Here is a 19,624-nt window from a genome sequence, read left to right as displayed (position 1 = left end):
GCAACTTTCTCGCTCAGGGGTGTGAAAAAACACACCCGTGAGGGCAGCAAGTTTCAGTGCTGTAAAGCGCCAGTGTAGCCAGGGGCACCAGCGCTAGGAGCCGTGCTCTCAGCGCTGGTAGCTGCGCCCCTCCTGGAGGTAGTTTTTTAGAATGCTGGGAGAGCTGTCTCCCAGCACTCTGCTGTGACTACACAAGCCACGTTAAAGCGCTGCTGTGGCCAGTGTAGACTAGCCAGTGTAGTACCTCTCTGCTCCAGACCTGTCTCTTTCTGTCCAAACTAAAATCTCAGCTTGTCTCAGTGTCAGGGCTGGGCCTTGGGCAGTCTGTCTGCATGGGTCAGTTACCAAGCTGCAGTCAGGAGATGAGTAGCAGAGTTGCGTCAAGCCAGGTCAAGATGCCAGGAAGTTAGAGTCAGGCACTGTGTTGCAGACAGGAGGCAAGTAGCGGAGTCAGGGTCAGATCAGGTCAGGCAGGGTCAGGATGCCTGGAAGTCAGGGTCAGGTGCTGAGTTGCATAGAGGAGGCAAGTAGCAGAGTCTGTGGTTCACAGCAAGACAAGGTCTGGAGCAGAAGCAAGCAAATAGTTTGCATCATTGCTCAGACAGCTTTCTATGATGACTTCCTATATACCAGCATGAGCCAATCAGTGGGCTGTGGGAGGCTACCACTCAGGCCCTTCTGGGTGTATATCCTGCAGCATGCAACTTCACAGACTCCTTTAGCAGAAACCCATCCTGAGCTTCCGATGGTGATGTGAATCATAGCATCATAGAATCGTAGAATCATAGAATATCAGGGTTGGAAGGGACCTCAGGAGGTCATCTAGTCCAACCCCCTGTTCAAAGCAGGACTGATCCCCAATTAAATCATCCCAGCCAGGGCTTTGTCAAGCCTGACCTTAAAAACTTCTAAGGAAGGAGATTCCACCACCTCCCTAGGTAACGCATTCCAGTGTTTCACCACCCTCCTAGTGAAAAAGTTTTTCCTAATATCCAACCTAAATCTCCCCCACTGCAACTTGAGACCATTACTCCTTGTTCTGTCATCTGCTACCACTGAGAACAGTCTAGAGCCATCCTCTTTGGAACCCCCTTTCAGGTAGTTGAAAGCAGCTATCAAATCCCCCCTCATTCTTCTCTTCCGTAGACTAAACATCCCCAGTTCATAGAATCATAGAATCATAGAATATCAGGGTTGGAAGGGACCCCAGAAGGTCATCTAGTCCAACCCCCTGCTCAAAGCAGGACCAATTCCCAGTTAAATCATCCCAGCCAGGGCTTTGTCAAGCCTGACCTTAAAAACCTCTAAGGAAGGAGATTCTACCACCTCCCTAGGTAACGCATTCCAGTGTTTCACCACCCTCTTAGTGAAAAAGTTTTTCCAAATATCCAATCTAAACCTCCCCCACTGCAACTTGAGACCATTACTCCTCGTTCTGTCATCTGTTACCATTGAGAACAGTCTAGAGCCATCCTCTTTGGAACCCCCTTTCAGGTAGTTGAAAGCAGCTATCAAATCCCCCCTCATTCTTCTCTTCTGCAGGCTAAACAATCCCAGCTCCCTCAGCCTCTCCTCATAACTCATGTGTTCCAGTCCCCTAATCATTTTTGTTGCCCTTCGCTGGACTCTCTCCAATTTATCCACATCCTTCTTGAAGTGTGGGGCCCAAAACTGGACACAGTACTCCAGATGAGGCCTCACCAATGTCGAATAGAGGGGAACGATCACGTCCCTCGATCTGCTCGCTATGCCCCTACTTATACATCCCAAAATGCCATTGGCCTTCTTGGCAACAAGGGCACAGTGCTGACTCATATCCAGCTTCTCGTCCACTGTCACCCCTAGGTCCTTTTCTGCAGAACTGCTGCCTAGCCATTCGGTCCCTAGTCTGTAGCTGTGCATTGGGTTCTTCCGTCCTAAGTGCAGGACCCTGCACTTATCCTTATTGAACCTCATCAGATTCCTTTTGGCCCAACCTTCCAATTGGTCTAGGTCCTTCTGTATCCTATCCCTCCCCTCCAGCGTATCTACCACTCCTCCCAGTTTAGTATCATCCGCAAATTTGCTGAGAGTGCAATCCACACCATCCTCCAGATCATTTATGAAGATATTGAATAAAACCGGCCCCAGGACCGACCCTTGGGGCACTCCATTTGATACCGGCTGCCAACTAGACATGGAGCCATTGATCACTACCCGTTGAGCCCGACAATTTAGCCAGCTTTCTACCCACCTTATAGTGCATTCATCCAGCCCATACTTCCTTAACTTGCTGACAAGAATACTATGGGAGACCGTGTCAAAAGCTTTGCTAAAGTCAAGAAACAATACATCCACTGCTTTCCCTTCATCCACAGAACCAGTAATCTCATCATAAAAGGCGATTAGATTAGTCAGGCATGACCTTCCCTTGGTGAATCCATGCTGGCTGTTCCTGATCACTTTCCTCTCATGCAAGTGCTTCAGGATTGATTCTTTGAGGACCTGCTCCATGATTTTTCCAGGGACTGAGGTGAGGCTGACTGGCCTGTAGTTCCCAGGATCTTCCTTCTTCCCTTTTTTAAAGATTGGCACTACATTAGCCTTTTTCCAGTCATCCGGGACTTCCCCAGTTCGCCACGAGTTTTCAAAGATAATGGCCAGTGGCTCTGCAATCACAGCCGCCAATTCCTTCAGCACTCTCGGATGCAACTCGTCCGGCCCCATGGACTTGTGCACGTCCAGCTTTTCTAAATAGTCTCTAACCGCCTCTATCTCCACAGAGGGCTGGCCATCTCTTCCGCATTTTGTGATGCCCAGCGCAGCAGTCTGGGAGCTGACCTTGTTAGTGAAAACAGAGGCAAAAAAAGCATTGTGTACATTAGCTTTTTCCACATCCTCTGTCACTAGGTTGCCTCCCTCATTCAGTAAGGGGCCCACACATTCCTTGGCTTTCTTCTTGTTGCCAACATACCTGAAGAAACCCTTCTTGTTACTCTTGATATCTCTGGCTAGCTGCAGCTCCAGGTGCGATTTGGCCCTCCTGATAACATTCCTACATGCCCGAGCAATATTTTTATACTCTTCCCTGGTCATATGTCCAACCTTCCACTTCTTGTACGCTTCTTTTTTATGTTTAAGATCCGCTAGGATTTCACCATTAAGCCAAGCTGGTCGCCTGCCATATTTACTATTCTTTCGACTCATCGGGATGGTTTGTCCCTGTAACCTCAACAGGGATTCCTTGAAATACAGCCAGCTCTCCTGGACTCCTTTCCCCTTCAAGTTAGTCCCCCAGGGGATCCTGGCCATCTGTTCCCTGAGGGAGTCGAAGTCTGCTTTCCTGAAGTCCAGGGTCCGTATCCTGCTGCTTACCTTTGTTCCCTGCGTCAGGATCCTGAACTCAACCAACTCATGGTCACTGCCTCCCAGATTCCCATCCACTTTTGCTTCCCCCACTAATTCTACCCGGTTTGTGAGCAGCAGGTCAAGAAAAGCACCCCCCCTAGTTGGCTCCTCTAGCACTTGCGACAGGAAATTGTCCCCTACGCTTTCCAAAAACTTCCTGGATTGTCTATGCACCGCTGTATTGCTCTCCCAGCAGATATCAGGAAAATTAAAGTCACCCATGAGAATCAGGGCATGCGATCTAGTAGCTTCCGTGAGCTGCCGGAAGAAAGCCTCATCCACCTCATCCCCCTGGTCCGGTGGTCTATAGCAGACTCCCACCACTACATCACTCTTGTTGCACACACTTCTAAACTTAATCCAGAGACACTCAGGTTTTTCTGCAGTTTCGTACCGGAGCTCTGAGCAGTCATACTGCTCCCTTACATACAGTGCTACTCCCCCACCTTTTCTGCCCTGCCTGTCCTTCCTGAACAGTTTATAACCATCCATGACAGTACTCCAGTCATGTGAGTTATCCCACCAAGTCTCTGTTATTCCGATCACGTCATAGTTCCTTGACATCACCAGGACCTCCAGTTCTCCCTGCTTGTTTCCAAGGCTTTGTGCATTTGTATATAAGCACTTGAGATAACCTGTTGATCGCCCCTCATTGCCAGTATGAGGCAGGAGCCCTCCCCTCACAGACATTCCTGCCTGTGCTTCCTCCCGGTATCCCGCTTTCCCACTTACCTCAGGGCTTTGGTCTCCTTCCCCCGGTGAACCTAGTTTAAAGCCCTCCTCACTAGGTTAGCCAGCCTGCTGGCAAAGATGCTCTTCCCTCTCTTCGTAAGATGGAGCCCATCTCTGCCCAGCACTCCTCCTTCATGGAACACCATCCCATGGTCAAAGAAACCAAAGCCTTCTCTCCGACACCACCTGCGTAGCCATTCGTTGACTTCCACGATTCGACGCTCCCTACCTAGGCCTTTTCCTTCCACGGGGAGGATGGACGAGAACATCACTTGCGCCTCCAACTCCTTTATTCTTCTTCCTAGAGCCACATAGTCCGCAGTGATCCGCTCAAGGTCATTCTTGGCAGTATCATTGGTGCCCACGTGGAGAAGCAGGAAGGGGTAGCGATCCGAGGGCTTGATGAGTCTCGGCAGTCTCTCCGTCACATCACGAATCTTAGCCCCTGGCAAGCAGCAGACTTCTCGGTTTTCCCGGGAGTTCCCTCAGCCTCTCCTCATAACTCATGTGTTCCAGTCCCCTAATCATTTTTGTTGCCCTCCGCTGGACTCTTTCCAATTTTTCCACATCCTTCTTGTAGTGTGGGGCCCAAAACTGGACACAGTACTCCAGATGAGGCCTCACCAGTGTCAAATAGAGGGGAATGATCACGTCCCTCAATCTGCTGGCAATGCCCCTACTTATACATCCCAAAATGCCATTGGCCTTCTTGGCAACAAGGGCACACTGTTGACTCATATCCAGCTTCTCATCCACTGTAACCCCTAGGTCCTTTTCTGCAGAACTGCTGCCGAGCCATTCGGTCCCTAGTCTGTAGCGGTGCATCGGATTCTTCCGTCCTAAGTGCAGAACTCTGCACTTATCCTTGTTGAACCTCATCAGATTTCTTTTGGCCCAGTCCTCCAATTTGTCTAGGTCCCTCTGTATCCTATCCCTACCCTCCAGCATATCTACCTCTTCTCCTAGTTTAGTGTCATCTGCAAACTTGCTGAGGGTGCAATGCACACCATCCTCCAGATCATTTATGAAGATATTGAACAAAACCGGCCTGAGGACCGACCCTTGGGGCGCTCCACTTGATACCGGCTGCCAACTAGACATGGAGCCATTGATCACTACCCGTTGAGCCCGACAATCTAGCCAGCTTTCTATCCATCTTATAGTCCATTCATCCAGCCCATACTTCTTTAACTTGCTGGAAAGAATACTGTGGGAGACAGTGTCAAAAGCTTTGCTAAAGTCAAGGAACAACACGTCCACTGCTTTCCCTTCATCCACAGAGCCAGTTATCTTGTCATAGAAGGCAATTAGATTAGTCAGGCATGACTTGCCCTTGGTGAATCCATGCTGACTGTTCCTGATCACTTTCCTCTCCTCTAAGTGCTTCAGAATTGATTCCTTGAGGACCTGCTCCATGATTTTTCCAGGGACTGAGGTGAGGCTGACTGGCCTGCAGTTCCCAGGATCCTCCTTCTTCTCTTTTTTTAAAGATGGGCACTACATTAGCCTTTTTCCAGTCGTCCTGACAGAGATGAGGAGATGTCACCAAGCATAAGAACTTCTTGGACCAGATCCTGGGTTTATGGGTGTTCCTGGCTACCAACACGTCCACATGTCCAACTGGTTCTGTGGATGAAGGGAAAGCAGTGGACGTCTTGCTCTACATGGCTAGAACAGAGTTCTTAATCTTCTCCTTTCTTCTCCTTTCCCTTCCCACAAAATCCTTCTTGCTATCTCCTTTCTTGATCACTGAGGACATCACCATCATTCTACCTGTCCACTCAGGTCCATAACCAGGGCATCATCTTGGACTCTGACCTCTCTCTGACTCCTCATGTCCATTTATGTCTAAATCTTGCAGATTCTTTCTGTGAAACATCTCTAAGATATGGCCTTTCCGATCTATTCACACAGCCAAAACTCTCATCCAGGCTGTCATAATTTCATGTCTCAGGTACTGCAACATCCTTTTCTCTGGCCTTGAGAAATGCAGTCATGTCCCAGTCATATCCATTCAGAATGCTGCTACAAAGATCATGTTCCTAGTCCATTGTTTTGACCATGTTCTCTCTCTTTTTGTATCTCTTAATTGGCTCCCACATCTCTATTGTATAAAAATAAGCTACTTGTCTTCACTTTCAGGCCCTTCATGGCCTATTTCCCCTGCCCCCCAACTTATCATCTCTCATTCAATGTCAAAAGGTTGCCTCTTGCCTCTGATCAGCCCATAATATCAGCCTCCATTCCCCCTTGTTAAATTTTCAAACAAACACGTTTGTGCTTTTTCTCCTGCTGCCCCTCACTCTTGAAAGGAGCTCCCGTAAACATAACTGTTCTCCTTCCGATCCCTATTTAAAACTTTCCTTTGCTGTGATGCTACAAAAAACTTGACAATGGTAGGCTGCTAGTATGCTGAGACCACAGCCTCTGAGGCTGACCAATATTCTCTTTGTTTCCTTGTACTCCCCTTTTGTCTGTCTGTATCTCTGCTGTCTCTTGGCTTATACTTAGATTGGGGCAGGGATTGTCTTTTTGTTCTGTGTTTATACAGTACCTTGCACAAAGGATCTACAGTCTTAGACCAGGTCTCCGAGGTGCTACTATAATACAAGCAATAAATAATAATACAGATGGATAAACTGAGGCATAGAAAGTTAAATAATATGCCCAAGGTCACACAGCGAGTCACTGACAGAGTCCAGAACCCATGACTCTTAGTCCTTAATTGAATCACTTAACCAAGCCCTGGTCTACACTAGGACTTTAGGTCGAATTTAGCAGCATTAAATCAATGTAAACCTGCACCCGTCCACACGATGAAGCCCTTTTTTTCGACTTAAAGGGCTCTTAAAATTGATTTCCTTACTCCACCCCTGACAAGTGGATTAGCGCTTAAATCGGCCTTGCCCGGTCAAATTTGGGGTACTGTGGACACAATTCGACGGTATTGGCCTCTGGGAGCTATCCCAGAGTGCTCCATTGTGACCGCTCTGGACAGCACTCTCAACTCAGATGCACTGGCCAGGTAGACAGGAAAAGAACCGCGAACTTTTGAATCTCATTTCCTGTTTGGCCAGCGTGGCAAGCTGCAGGTGACCATGCAGAGCTCATCAGCAGAGGTGACCATGAATGGAGTCCCAGAATTGCAAAAGAGCTCCAGCATGGACTGAACGGGAGGTATGGGATCTGATCGCTGTATGGGGAGAGGAATCCGTGCTATCAGAACTCCGTTCCAGTTTTTGAAATGCCAAAACCTTTGTCAAAATCTCCCAGGGCATGAAGAACAGAGGCCATAACAGGGACCTGAAGCAGTGCCGCATGAAACTTAAGAAGCTGAGGCAAGCCTACCAGAAAACCAGAGAGGCGAATGGCCGCTCCAGGTCAGAGCCCCAAACATGCCGCTTCTACGATGAGCTGCATGCCATTTTAGGGGGTTCAGCCACCACTACCCCAGCCATGTTGTTTGACTTCTTCTATGGAGATGGAGGCAACATGGAAGCATGTTTTGGGGACGAAGAAGATGAGGATGATGATGAGGTTGTAGATAGCTCACAGCAAGCAAGCGGAGAAACCGGTTTTCCCGACAGCCAGGAACTGTTTCTCACCCTGGACCTGGAGCCAGTACCCCCCGAACCCACCCAAGGCTGCCTCCTGGACCTGGCAGGCAGAGAAGGGACCTCTGGTGAGTGTACCTTTTAAAATACTATACATGGTTTAAAAGCAAGCATGTGAAAGGATTAATTTGCCCTGGCATTCGCGGCTCTCCTGGATGTACTCCCAAAGCCTTTGCAAAAGGTTTCTGGGGAGGGCAGCCTTATTGCGTCCTCTATGGTAGGACACTTTACCACTCCAGGCCAGTAGCACGTACTCGGGAATCATTGTGCAACAAAGCATTGCAGTGTATGTTTGCTGGCGTTCAAACAACATCCGTTCTTTATCTCTCTGTGTTATCCTCAGGAGAGTGAGATATCATTCATGGTCACCTGGTTGAAATAGGGTGCTTTTCTTCAGGGGACACTCAGAGGTGCCCGTTCCTGCTGGGCTGTTTGCCTGTGGCTGAACAGAAATGTTCCCCGCTGTTAGCCACGGGGAGGGGGAAGGGTTGAGAGGGTAGCCATGCGGTGGGGGGAGGCAAAATGCGATCTTGTAACGAAAGCACATGTGCTATGTATGTAATGTTAACAGCAAGGTTTACCCTGAAAGAGTGTAGCCATTGTTTTATAAAATGTGTCTTTTTAAATACCGCTGTCCATTTTTTTTCTCCACCAGCTGCATGTGTTTCAATGATCACAGGATCTTCTCCTTCCCAGAGGCTAGTGAAGATTAGAAAGATAAAAAAACGCATTCGGGATGAAATGTTCTCTGAGCTCATGCTGTCCTCCCACACTGACAGAGCACAGATGAATGCGTGGAGGCAAATAATGTCAGAGTGCAGGAAAGCACAAAATGACCGGGAGGAGAGGTGGCAGGCTGAAGAGAGTAAGTGGCGGGCTGAAGAGAATAAGTGGCGGGCTGAAGACAGGGCTGAAGCTCAAATGTGGTGGCAGCGTGATGAAAGGAGGCAAGATTCAATGCTAAGGCTGCTGGAGGATCAAACCAATATGCTCCAGTGTATGGTTGAGCTGCATCAAAGGCAGCTGGAGCATAGACCGCCACTACAGCCCCTGTGTAATCAACTGCCCTCCTCCCCAAGTTCCATAGCCTCCTCACCCAGACACCCAAGAACGCGGTGGGGGGGCCTCCGGCCAACCAGCCACTCCACCACAGAGGATTGCCCAAAAAACAGAAGGCTGGCATTCAATAAATTTTAAAGTTGTAAACTTTTAAACTGCTGTGTGGCATTTTCCTTCCCTCCTCCACCACCCCTCCTGGGCTACCTTGGTAGTCATCCCCCATTTGTGTGATGAATGAATAAAGAATGCATGAATGTGAAGCAACAATGACTTTATTGCCTCTGCAAATGGTGATCGAAGGGAGGAGGGGAACCAAGGGGCTGGGGGTTTTATCAAGGAGAAACAAACAGAACTTTCACACCATAGCCTGGCCAGTCATGAAACTGGTTTTCAAAGCTTCTCTGATGCGTACCGCGCCCTCCTGTGCTCTTCTAACCGCCCTGGTGTCTGGCTGCGCGTAACCAGCAGCCAGGCGATTTGCCTCAACCATAAACGTCTCCCCCTTACTCTCACAGATATTGTGGAGCACACAGCAAGCAGTAATAACAGTGGCAATATTGGTTTCGCTGAGGTCTAAGCGAGTCAGTAAACTGCGCCAGCGCACCTTTAAACATCCAAATGCACATTCTACCACCATTCTGCACTTGCTCAGCCTGTAGTTGAACAGCTCCTGACTACTGTCCAGGCTGCCTGTGTACGGCTTCATGAGCCATGGCATTAAGGGGTAGTCTGGGTCCCCAAGGATAACTATAGGCATTTCAACATCCCCAACAGTTATTTTCTGGTCTGGGAATAAAGTCCCTTCCTGCAGCTTTTGAAACAGACCAGAGTTCCTGAAGATGCGAGTGTCATGTACCTTGCCCGGCCATCCCACATTGATGTTGGTGAAACGTCCCTTGTGATCCACCAGAGCTTGCAGCACTATCGAAAAGTACCCCTTGCGGTTTATGTACTCGCCGGCTTGGTGCTCCGGTGCCAAGATAGGGATATGGGTTCCGTCTATGGCCCCACCACAGTTAGGGAATCCCATTGCAGCAAAGCCATCCACTGTGACTTGCACATTTCCCAGGGTCACTACTCTTAATATCAGCAGATCTTCGATTGCATGGGCTACTTGCATCACAGCAGCCCCCACAGTAGAGTTGCCCACTCCAAATTGATTCCCGACTGACCGGTAGCTGTTTGGCGTTGCAAGCTTCCACAGGGCTATCGCCACTCGCTTCTCAACTGTGATGGCTGCTCTCATCTTGGTATTCATGTGCTTCATGGCAGGGGAAAGCAAGTCACAAAGTTCCGTGAAAGTGCCCTTACGCATGCGAAAGTTTTGCAGCCACTGGGAATTGTCCCAGACCTGCAACACTATGCAGTCCCACCAGTCTCTGCTTGTTTCCCGAGCCCAGAATCAGCATTCCATCGCATGAACCTGTCTCATTAGCACCATGATGCATGCATTGGCAGGGCCCACGCTTTCAGAGAAATCTGTGTCCATGTCCTGATCACTCACGTGACCGTGCTGACATCACCTCCTCACCCGTTATCGCTCTGCCAGGTTTTGGTGCTGCATATACTGCTGGATAATGCGTGTGGTGTTTAATGTGCTCCTAATTGCCAAAGTGAGCTGAGCGGCCTCCATGCTTGCCTTGGTATGGCGTCCGCACAGAAAAAAGGTGCGGAATGATTGTCTGCCGTTGCTCTGACCGAGGGAGGGGCGACTGATGACATGGCTTACAGGGTTGGCTTACAGGGAATTAAAATCAACAAAGGGGGTGGCTTTACATCAAGGAGTATTTCAGGCAGGACTTCACGGATGGTTCCAATAAGAAATGGTGCACCTAAGTAATTGTTCTTATTGGAACAAGCAGGTTGGTCTGGCCTCTGATTGATACATGGCTAGATTTACCTCGCTGCATCTTCTCTGTGAGTGACTGCAGTGTGACCTAGAGGAATGAGTCCCCTAGACAGCGGGGTGGGGCGGTGTTGGGAAATGAGTACAAAACAAATCTGGTCTATTTTTTTGTTTTGATCCACTCCATCTATCTTTTACATCTTTGGCTGGCAGCAGATGGTGCAGAAGGACTGCAAGCCATCCACATCTCTTGTCTGCCCGGCAGAAGATGATACAATAGGACTGCTAGCAATCCGTATCACCTGCCTGCTCACCATCAGATGGTTCAATAGGATTGACTGCAGGACTAAAGAGAATGACCTGGTCAAGTCACTCCAAATTTCGTCCCCACAGAGGCGACCAGGAGCACCTCGGACATGACAACGACAGCTACCAGTCCTACTGTACTGCTGCCACAAGGCAATGGGTTGCTGCTGCTGTGTAGCAATGCAGTACCACGTCTGCCAGCACCCAGGAGACATACGGTGACAGTTACCTGAGCGGGCTCCATGCTTGCCGTGGTATGGCATTTGCACAGGTAACTCAAGAAAAAAGGCGCGAAACGATTGTCTGCTGCTGCTTTCATGGAGGGAGGGAGGGAACGGGGGCCTGACAATATGTACCCAGAACCACCCGCGACAATGTTTTAGCCCCATCAGGCATTGGGATCTCAACCCAGAATTCCAATGGGCAGCAGAGACTGCGGGAACTGTGGGATAGCTACCCACAGTGCAACACTCCGGAAGTCGACGCTTGCCTCGGTACTGTGGAAGCACTCCGCCGAGTTAATGCACTTAATGCACTTAGAGCATTTTCTGTGGGGACACACACACTCGAATATATAAAAACGATTTCTAAAAAACCAACTTCTATAAATTCGACCTAATTTTGTAGTGTAGACATACCCCAAGATTCCAAGAAAATTAGCAATAATCGGAAGTTAATGTTTATTTTATATAATCTTGATAATGCAGAAGAGACTTTTGGGGGGGAAAGATTAATTCAAATCTGGAGGGCATAAATAAATGGAGGTCTATCACTTATTTTGAGTCTAAATTACTTATCAGTATCATTTGAAGATATTTTAAGTCTCTACATGCTGTTATTCTAAACTTTGGATTTTAAACTGAAGTTTTCTTTTTATTTACTTTAAATATTTGCAATTTAGAGCTCATGAAAGTGAAAGACCAACACAGAGCCTGAATAATCTCCACTGCTTTCCACCTTGTGTAGCCAGTTATGGTAGAAACTGGAATACACTATGTAAAAATACCCTGGATACAAGAGCTCGAAGATCCCCATGTTAGTGGATATTAGGTGCCTATCAGCGGTGTTGGACAGCTAGTACCGTAATAAGAAACTGACTGACCAGAAAAAGAATAAAACAATATCTGTCTAGCTATGCATGAACAGTACTAACTTCGAGTTTTTGGTCTCTCTTTCGCTGAACTCCAAACAGGACCTATAAGGCTTTGTTGATGAGCAGCAATAATAAGGGTCTCATATCTGGAATACCGGACCTATTCCCATGGGGACAATCAGAAACCAGTTCTATAACTTTAATGTGGATCAGCCTGGCTCTCAGATGTGTAGATTAGGGGCCTGTTACTCCAGTTTTACCCAGGATAACTCCACTGAAATCACTGGAGTTAGTCCAGTGTAAAAGTAGAGTAATAAAATGGTGACTCTGGCCCTAGGCATATAGTACAAGAATCTTGGCAAAAACAGATTGCTTTTCCTTTTCCTTTCTTTAGTCAACACATGAATCAAAGCAAAAATATTATGATACTATAATAATTAGAGAAATGTTATTTGGTTGTGGCTCTGTCTCTAGTGAATAGTAGTGCCACTGATTTAAACCAGATTGAACATAGCTTCTTTTGTCTGCTTTACTGACTACAATTGTTTATTCTATACATTTAGAAGCAATTATTCAAGGGCTGCTGACAGATCTATTCTTGGACACATTGTCCCATATTTAACCCAGTTGATGCTATTAATATGCACATGTACCCTTTATTTCTTCATTTTGTAACTCTTTAGGAACTAACATCCTTGCAGTAAAAGACACCTTTAGGACTTAAAGGATCTTTCACTGAATTTTCATTTGTATTTTCCTCTTTTTTAGGACTTTAATGAGATGAAATGCTATGCATCCTTGAAGTGGTGAAAACCCTGGGATTAGTTTTACAGTGCTCCCAGTTTATTTACTTCAAAGTCAACCAGAGTCCAGAAGCTTCCCACCAAAAACTAAAAGAAAGAAAATGGACTTCATGCTAATGTAATGATTTTTTCCACTGCGGTCAGTGAACTTGCACAGAAATGAAGCAAACCTAGACTTTCCCCCTTCATTTGATTTAATTTTCATTTGTTTCCACTCTTCTTTCTACCAGAACTAGAAACGGAAGTGCCAGAATATAAGAATTTGAGAGACTGTTCTTGTGGTAGTTCTAGCCTGACCACAACAGGAATTACTGCCACAGAAGTCTGCTCCCACAAAGCTCAGTCTCAGGAGATTTCCAGGTCCAAGAAATCTGACTGATTTGGATGTTTGTTATATCGCCCAAACTTTTGGGTGCTTCTCCAGACAATCCTTCTGAACTTTTTGAAGTTAACCTATTGCTAGAGGAAAATTTAGACATAAGAATAATGTAACTTATTCTTGACCTCTTCTATACTGTTAGAAATAAACAAGGGCATTATAAATACGATTGGAATTCGTAAAACTTACCGAGTTACCAATGGCCGTTATTAAGCAATTTGCAAGGATGAAATTAAACAGTTTCAAAATCTTCATTCTCAGGAAACTGCAAAAGAAAGTAACAATAAAATCTGCATTAATTTAAATCTGTTTTATTTAGCCCTTTAAAATCCTCCAGGCACTATTTTCACTATATTTAAAATAAGTGGGGGGGAAATTATTTTGGTGGGGGCAGGGAAACTCATACTTTCTTTACCCATCATGAACAAGCCAAAAAAAAAAAAAAAAAGACAGCACAAAATCATTTCCCCCCTTGCACACCACTTTTAATAGATCACCAATATTCATTTGAATGAGTACTGAAAATATATTTTCATGCAAAGATATTCAGAGGCTAGGAAATCACAAAATTGCAAAAATGCAAAACAAAAAAAAACAAACAAAAACCTCATTCACTCCCATTGACTTTGGTAGAAGCAGGCTTGGGATAATGTTGAGGCTGCACTGGTCCTTGAAAAAATATGGACAAGACAGACAATATAAAAGGTAGGACAAATTTGGCTCTCAATTACATCGACAGAACTGAAAGGTGAATTTTGTCTGAATTAGAGAAGTTGTCTTCTATGAAGCTCTCCTGTCAGCAGGATAGAACAGAACATAATCAGACCTCTGCCACAGAATCATTGTTAGAATAATGTAGAATAGAAACTGATATTCAGCTTCCATACCACTGATGACAAGACATAGGGTTGCCAACCCTCCAGGATTAGCCTGGAATCTCCAGGAATTAAAGATTAATCTTTACTTAAAGATTATGTCAGGTGATGAAACCTCCAAGAATAGGTCCAACCAAAACTGGCAACCCCAGACAAAAACTGCTTTTGAAAAATTTTCTGGGAGTATGTTGTACTGTACAGTATATGACATTTTAAACTGCTTTACTTGAGTTATAAACTCAATTAATTATTATTATTACAAGTATTACAATTATTATTATTATTATATCATATTTCAAAAAAACCTTACATTAAAAAACATTGGCCTGCTAAACCCAGGGTTGAGAGTTCAATCCTTGTGGGGACCGTTTAGGGATCTGGGGTAGAAATTGGGGATTGGTCCTGCTTTGAGCAGGGGATTGGAATAGATGACTTCCAGAGGTCCCTTTCAACCCTGAGATTCCATGATTCTATGAAAAGCTCTTATGACCATAGTGTCTCAGTGTCTCAACATTAATAAAATTAGCCTCACAACTTCCTGTTTGGTAGGGTAGTGTTATTGTCCTCACTTTACAGATGGGGAACTAAGGGCTTGTCTACATGAGAAAGCTGTGTTGGTTTAACTTGAATTGGGTTTTTTAATTGATTTTGTTAAACTGGTGCAAACTGCTGTATAGACACTCATTTCAGTTTAAGAGTAGCTTATTTCAGTTTAACTTAAACCAATTCCTAACTGACTTTAACTAAACCAAAATAAGCCTGGTTTAAACTGGAATAAGAGTGTCCACAGAGCCTTTTGCACTAATTAAATTAGTTTGAAAAACAATTTCAATTAAACCAATGCAAGTTTGTGGTTAGACAAGGCCTAATATACAGAGAGATTAAGGTTCAATTTTAGCAAAGCACTTCAGTATGTGTGTGATAGAGAATAGCTTTTGTGGAAATTTCTACTCGGTTTATTTACACATGCATGTGCAATGCCAAAGGAACACTGGCAGATTGTTCTTTATATTGTGTAACAAAAAACAGTGTGCATATGTGATGTATCTTTTTTTAAACTCTTATAACTCAGCCAAATCAGATCTAATGTTCACAAGACCTCCGAAAAGCACATGTCCTAGAGGCTCTGGCCCTGCCAAATGTCATTTTTATCACCTTCATTTTGCAGATCTTTTGATTTTGTAGAAAAAATGCATTTTTCCCACCATGTAATTTACTATGCTTGAAAATGGCTCATCTGTTTTTGGTGAAATGTTCAGAACAGAAGTCATTCTGGGACAGAGAGCAAATGTATCAAACTTCACCCCAAAATTTAAAACTTTGAGAAACCTGAAAATGACCCTTTAGAATGAAAAACCCTGGGCAATGTTAATGTAAGTGTTGCTATGTGCCATGGACTGAAATTTTTAAAGTTACCTAGGGGATATGGATACCAAATTCCCATTAGTTTTAATGGCAATTGAGCATCCAGTTCTCTTAGGGAAGATTTGAAAAAAAAATCACATTTTATATTAAGGTTACATTTAAAAAAAATTATGAAGGGTTAATAAATGATTAATAGATGTTTTAATAATGGTTAATCAATTGTTAGAGTCTAACAAGCCAAGCCAAATAACCATGGCTTTAAACGTTCTATAAAACCTACCACGAATGTGCTGCTGACAGTCTCTAATGCTACTCATACCTGTAGTAGGTTTCCAATATCTATTGATCACTGACTAGCCCTTTATAAACTTTTTATAAATGTGTCTTATAAAGTATGATCTGAAAATCTCAGCCTTGACTATTTGTCATAAATTTTCTGAATCATAACTTTAAATTGTTTCCCATGCTGACCAGATATTATTATAGGCATTATATTATCTGAATATTTAATTTAAACGCAGAGGACCAAATTCTGCTCTTATTTACACCGGTGCAACCCTATTAATTTCAGTTTTAATGAAAGCAGAATTTGCAAAACCTGCCTGTCATTGAACTCTGACTTTAATCTGGATTTCAAATACTTTGAACCATGACAAACCTGAGGCACTTTCACATATCTGTGTAGTCATTCTCTTGTTGCAGCTACTATAGTCTTGAAAGCAGCTGTTGCCACCTGTTACAATTATTTTCTTTCAGTCATGGGAGATGAGTGACCTAAGAGTACATCAGCTAGCTGGGCAACTTGCACATAACCTTTCGTTTCTAGCTTTGACTATCTCGGTCATACTACTTATTCTGCATACAGTTGTGATCAAGATATATTGTCTAGGACTTGAGGATTATATTTCTTTCATTTAATAATTCATGTTCATCTAGTATGCATAACTGCAGGCATTTATTTTCATCAACTGCACACTAATCGTCACAGTCCAACTGTTCCACAGAGAGTTCCCCAATCTGACGGGCTTGAATGGAGTGTTAATCCTTCCAGGATTGAACATCATTCTAACTAGAGTAACTTCATTGTTTAAAGGGAGTAGCAAACACACCTTAAATAGAAAAGGAGGACTTGTGGCACCTTAGAGACTAACCAATTTATTAGAGCATAAGCTTTCGTGAGCTACAGCTCACTTCTTCAGATGCATATCGTGGAAACTGCAGCAGGCTTTATATATACACAGAGAATATGAAACAATACCTATTCCCACCCCACTGTCCTGCTGGTAATAGCTTATCTAAAGTGATTTCCAGCACAAATCCAGGTTTTCTCACCCTCCACCCCCCCACACAAATTCACTCTCCAGCTGGTGATAGCCCATCCAAAGTGATAACTCTTTACACAATGTGCATGACAATTAAGCTGGGCTATTTCCTGCATAAATCCAGGTTCTCACATCCCCCCCACCCCCATACACACACAAACTTTGGATGGGCTATCACCAGCAGGAGAGTGAATTTGTGTGGGGGGGTGGAGGGTGAGAAAACCTGGATTTGTGCTGGAAATCACTTTAGATAAGCTATTACCAGCAGGACAGTGGGGTGGGAATAGGTATTGTTTCATATTCTCTGTGTATATATAAAGCCTGCTGCAGTTTCCACGATATGCATCTGAAGAAGTGAGCTGTAGCTCACGAAAGCTTATGCTCTAATAAATTGGTTAGTCTCTAAGGTGCCACAAGTCCTCCTTTTCTTTTTGCGAATACAGACTAACACGGCTGTTACTCTGACACCTTAAATAGGTGTTGATGCAAAAGCAGACTTTACTCGTCAGAGTTCTTTTAGTCAGCCTATACCTCTTACCGTATGTTTGATCTATTGCATGTAAACTATAGATCAGGTGTAGGAGTTTAGAATTTGTGCAGCTGAGTTTGTATATTCTATTAAAATGAAGTAACCATTCTATTTAAAAGGTCACTCATTTTAAATGAAGTCTCTCTCATGCAGAGGTGCACAAGAATTGGAGTTGGAAGTTCTCTGGAATACAACTTTGTCTATATCGGCTCTAGCACAGCCAAAAGACAGTTTCACTGATATGATATCCATAGGTGCCGACTCTGTGGGTGCTCCAGGGCTGGAGCACCCATGGGGAAAAATTAGTGGGTGAACCTACCGGCAGCCAAGCTCCCCACCCCGCCCCCACAGCCACACCTCCTCCTCCCCTGAGTGTGCCACGTCTCCACTCCTCCCTCCCTCCCAGTGCTTGCCACTGCCAAACAGCTGTAGCAAGCTCTGGGAGGGAGCGGGGGGAGCGGGAACATGGTACGCTCAGGGGAGGAGGCGGGGAAGAGGTGGGGCCGGGGCGGGGATTTGGGGAAGGAGTCAAATAGGGGCAGGGAGGGGGCGGAGTTGGGGCAGGAGGGGGCGGGGCCGGGGTGGGGTTGGGGTGGGGACAGAGGGCGATAGAGCACTCACTGGTGCCAGAAGAAGTCGGTGCCTATGATGATATCTGGTATAAATTCACCTCTTTGGCTTAGCTTCCCTATATTTTATTTATTTCTTCATATTTCAAATACTTGTAAGGTAAATGGGACCACTTGTGAGGTTGCAGGTTGCAGAACTGGGCACTTGATGTATAGTACAACTCCTCCCATTGCACCTAATTAGACCTCCCTTCCAATATAACTTGCAGCAGGACCCTGTACTCCCACTGATTTTTATTAACAAAAAGTCATGGTTCAGGATTAGCTGAACCTTTGACCTCTCTGTCTCTCAGGTTGGAATCCTGTGATTCAGCCTACTTTTAGATTGGGTCTCCAGGTTCCAGTACCCTGGTTTACCAACTTTGTTTCCTTAGCTAGCTCAACCAAGTTTGGCACCTGTCTGAAACTTCCCTTCAGGAGCAGTGATCTGTCTGAAAATACAAGTGGCAGACACCTTCTTCAAAACAAAGTATTATTTATTTATTCAGAGAAACATAACAATCAGAGAGAAAATGGACTGCAAGATAGACTGGAGAGTCTGTGGGGACTATTTCTGACTCCATGGTAAGATTGTTACAGTGATCCAGGAGTTCACATTAGTCACTGGCTTAGTGAAATCTAATTATAGAATATACCACTAGTCTGGGGTGTCCCCCTATTTTGACAGTCTGCCCTGAGGTAGGCACTCACAGTCATGAGCCACTCCAGACAGACATCATGACAGTCTACATCCTCATGCTAATCTCTTTGCCTATTTAAACAGTTACATTCATTTTACATAGTTACTTACAACTTAAGCAGAAATCTCCTTCAAAGGTAAAACAATTAATTAAGAAAGTCTCTCCCTACACTATGTCAATGATTATAAATAAACAAACATTCACATATTAAAGCAGCAAGCAAGCCTATTCATTCCAATAAAGCTGCCATACGAGTAAATAAATAGTCACAACACAGCTGAAATCAGTCACATGATTTTAGTGAACATTTTTCTGTTACTGACTTTAGTGACTCCAAAGAGATAATATGTGCTGAATAATTATAAAGATGACTTTCCCTCTAACACCAACATTTACCCGTAAAGGAAACAGAAATTGTACACATAGGAGCTCTTCCCCTGAAAAACCTTCAAGGTGGATAACAGATCTTACAGATTTGCTGTCATCAGTTTTCCACACACCATGAAAGGCCATAGGTGAAGATAAAAACCTAAAGAAAGTTCTTCTCATCTGAAGACACAAAATACTACCACTTGATCCAAAGGAGAATCATCTTTAGGTAAAGCAGTATTAAGGCTTATGAGATGTTCTGACATTCCATCCATAAAAGGACAGTGGTACCCATATAGTAGATAAGATATTATAGCGGGGAGGGGATGTGCATGGCTCTCTGAGAGATTTTAAATTATTTCACTGAAGAAAAAAAAGCCAGGTAGATGTATTTAAACTTTCTTCTTCCATGCCATCCTTATGCATGGAATTTCCTCCCACTATTTATGCTCTAGTCAGACTTCCCCTCTGTTCAAATTCCTCCGAAAATCACTTATCCTTCAATGTTCTTCAATGGTAATCCACCAAATAGATATCAATACCATCAAAAAACACTACACTGCTAAAATATTGGACTCTCGATGTGTGATTTGGTTTTGGTTTTGCCTGCCTGAATTCTGTAGATTGCAAGCTGTG

General features: G+C 44.7%; 1 protein-coding gene across 3 annotated transcripts in view; it reads right to left on the bottom strand.

Moving 5' to 3' along the window:
* The window catches only part of FGL1 (fibrinogen like 1), a 68,006-nt gene that overhangs the window by 30,396 nt on the left and 17,986 nt on the right, over positions 1 to 19,624 (bottom strand). For all 3 annotated transcript variants that reach the window (XM_073341909.2, XM_073341906.2, XM_073341908.2), the window contains exon 3: positions 13,409 to 13,484. In XM_073341909.2, the coding sequence (XP_073198010.1) occupies positions 13,409 to 13,474 (66 nt within the window). In that variant the 5' untranslated portion in view covers positions 13,475 to 13,484. The remainder of the gene's footprint in view (positions 1 to 13,408; positions 13,485 to 19,624) is intronic.

The sequence above is a fragment of the Lepidochelys kempii genome, chromosome 4 (genome assembly GCF_965140285.1).
Source record: "Lepidochelys kempii isolate rLepKem1 chromosome 4, rLepKem1.hap1, whole genome shotgun sequence".
Taxonomy (NCBI): domain Eukaryota; kingdom Metazoa; phylum Chordata; order Testudines; family Cheloniidae; genus Lepidochelys; species Lepidochelys kempii.
The sequence above is the reverse complement of the archived record's forward strand: the minus strand, read 5'-3'. Positions and strand labels throughout refer to the sequence as shown.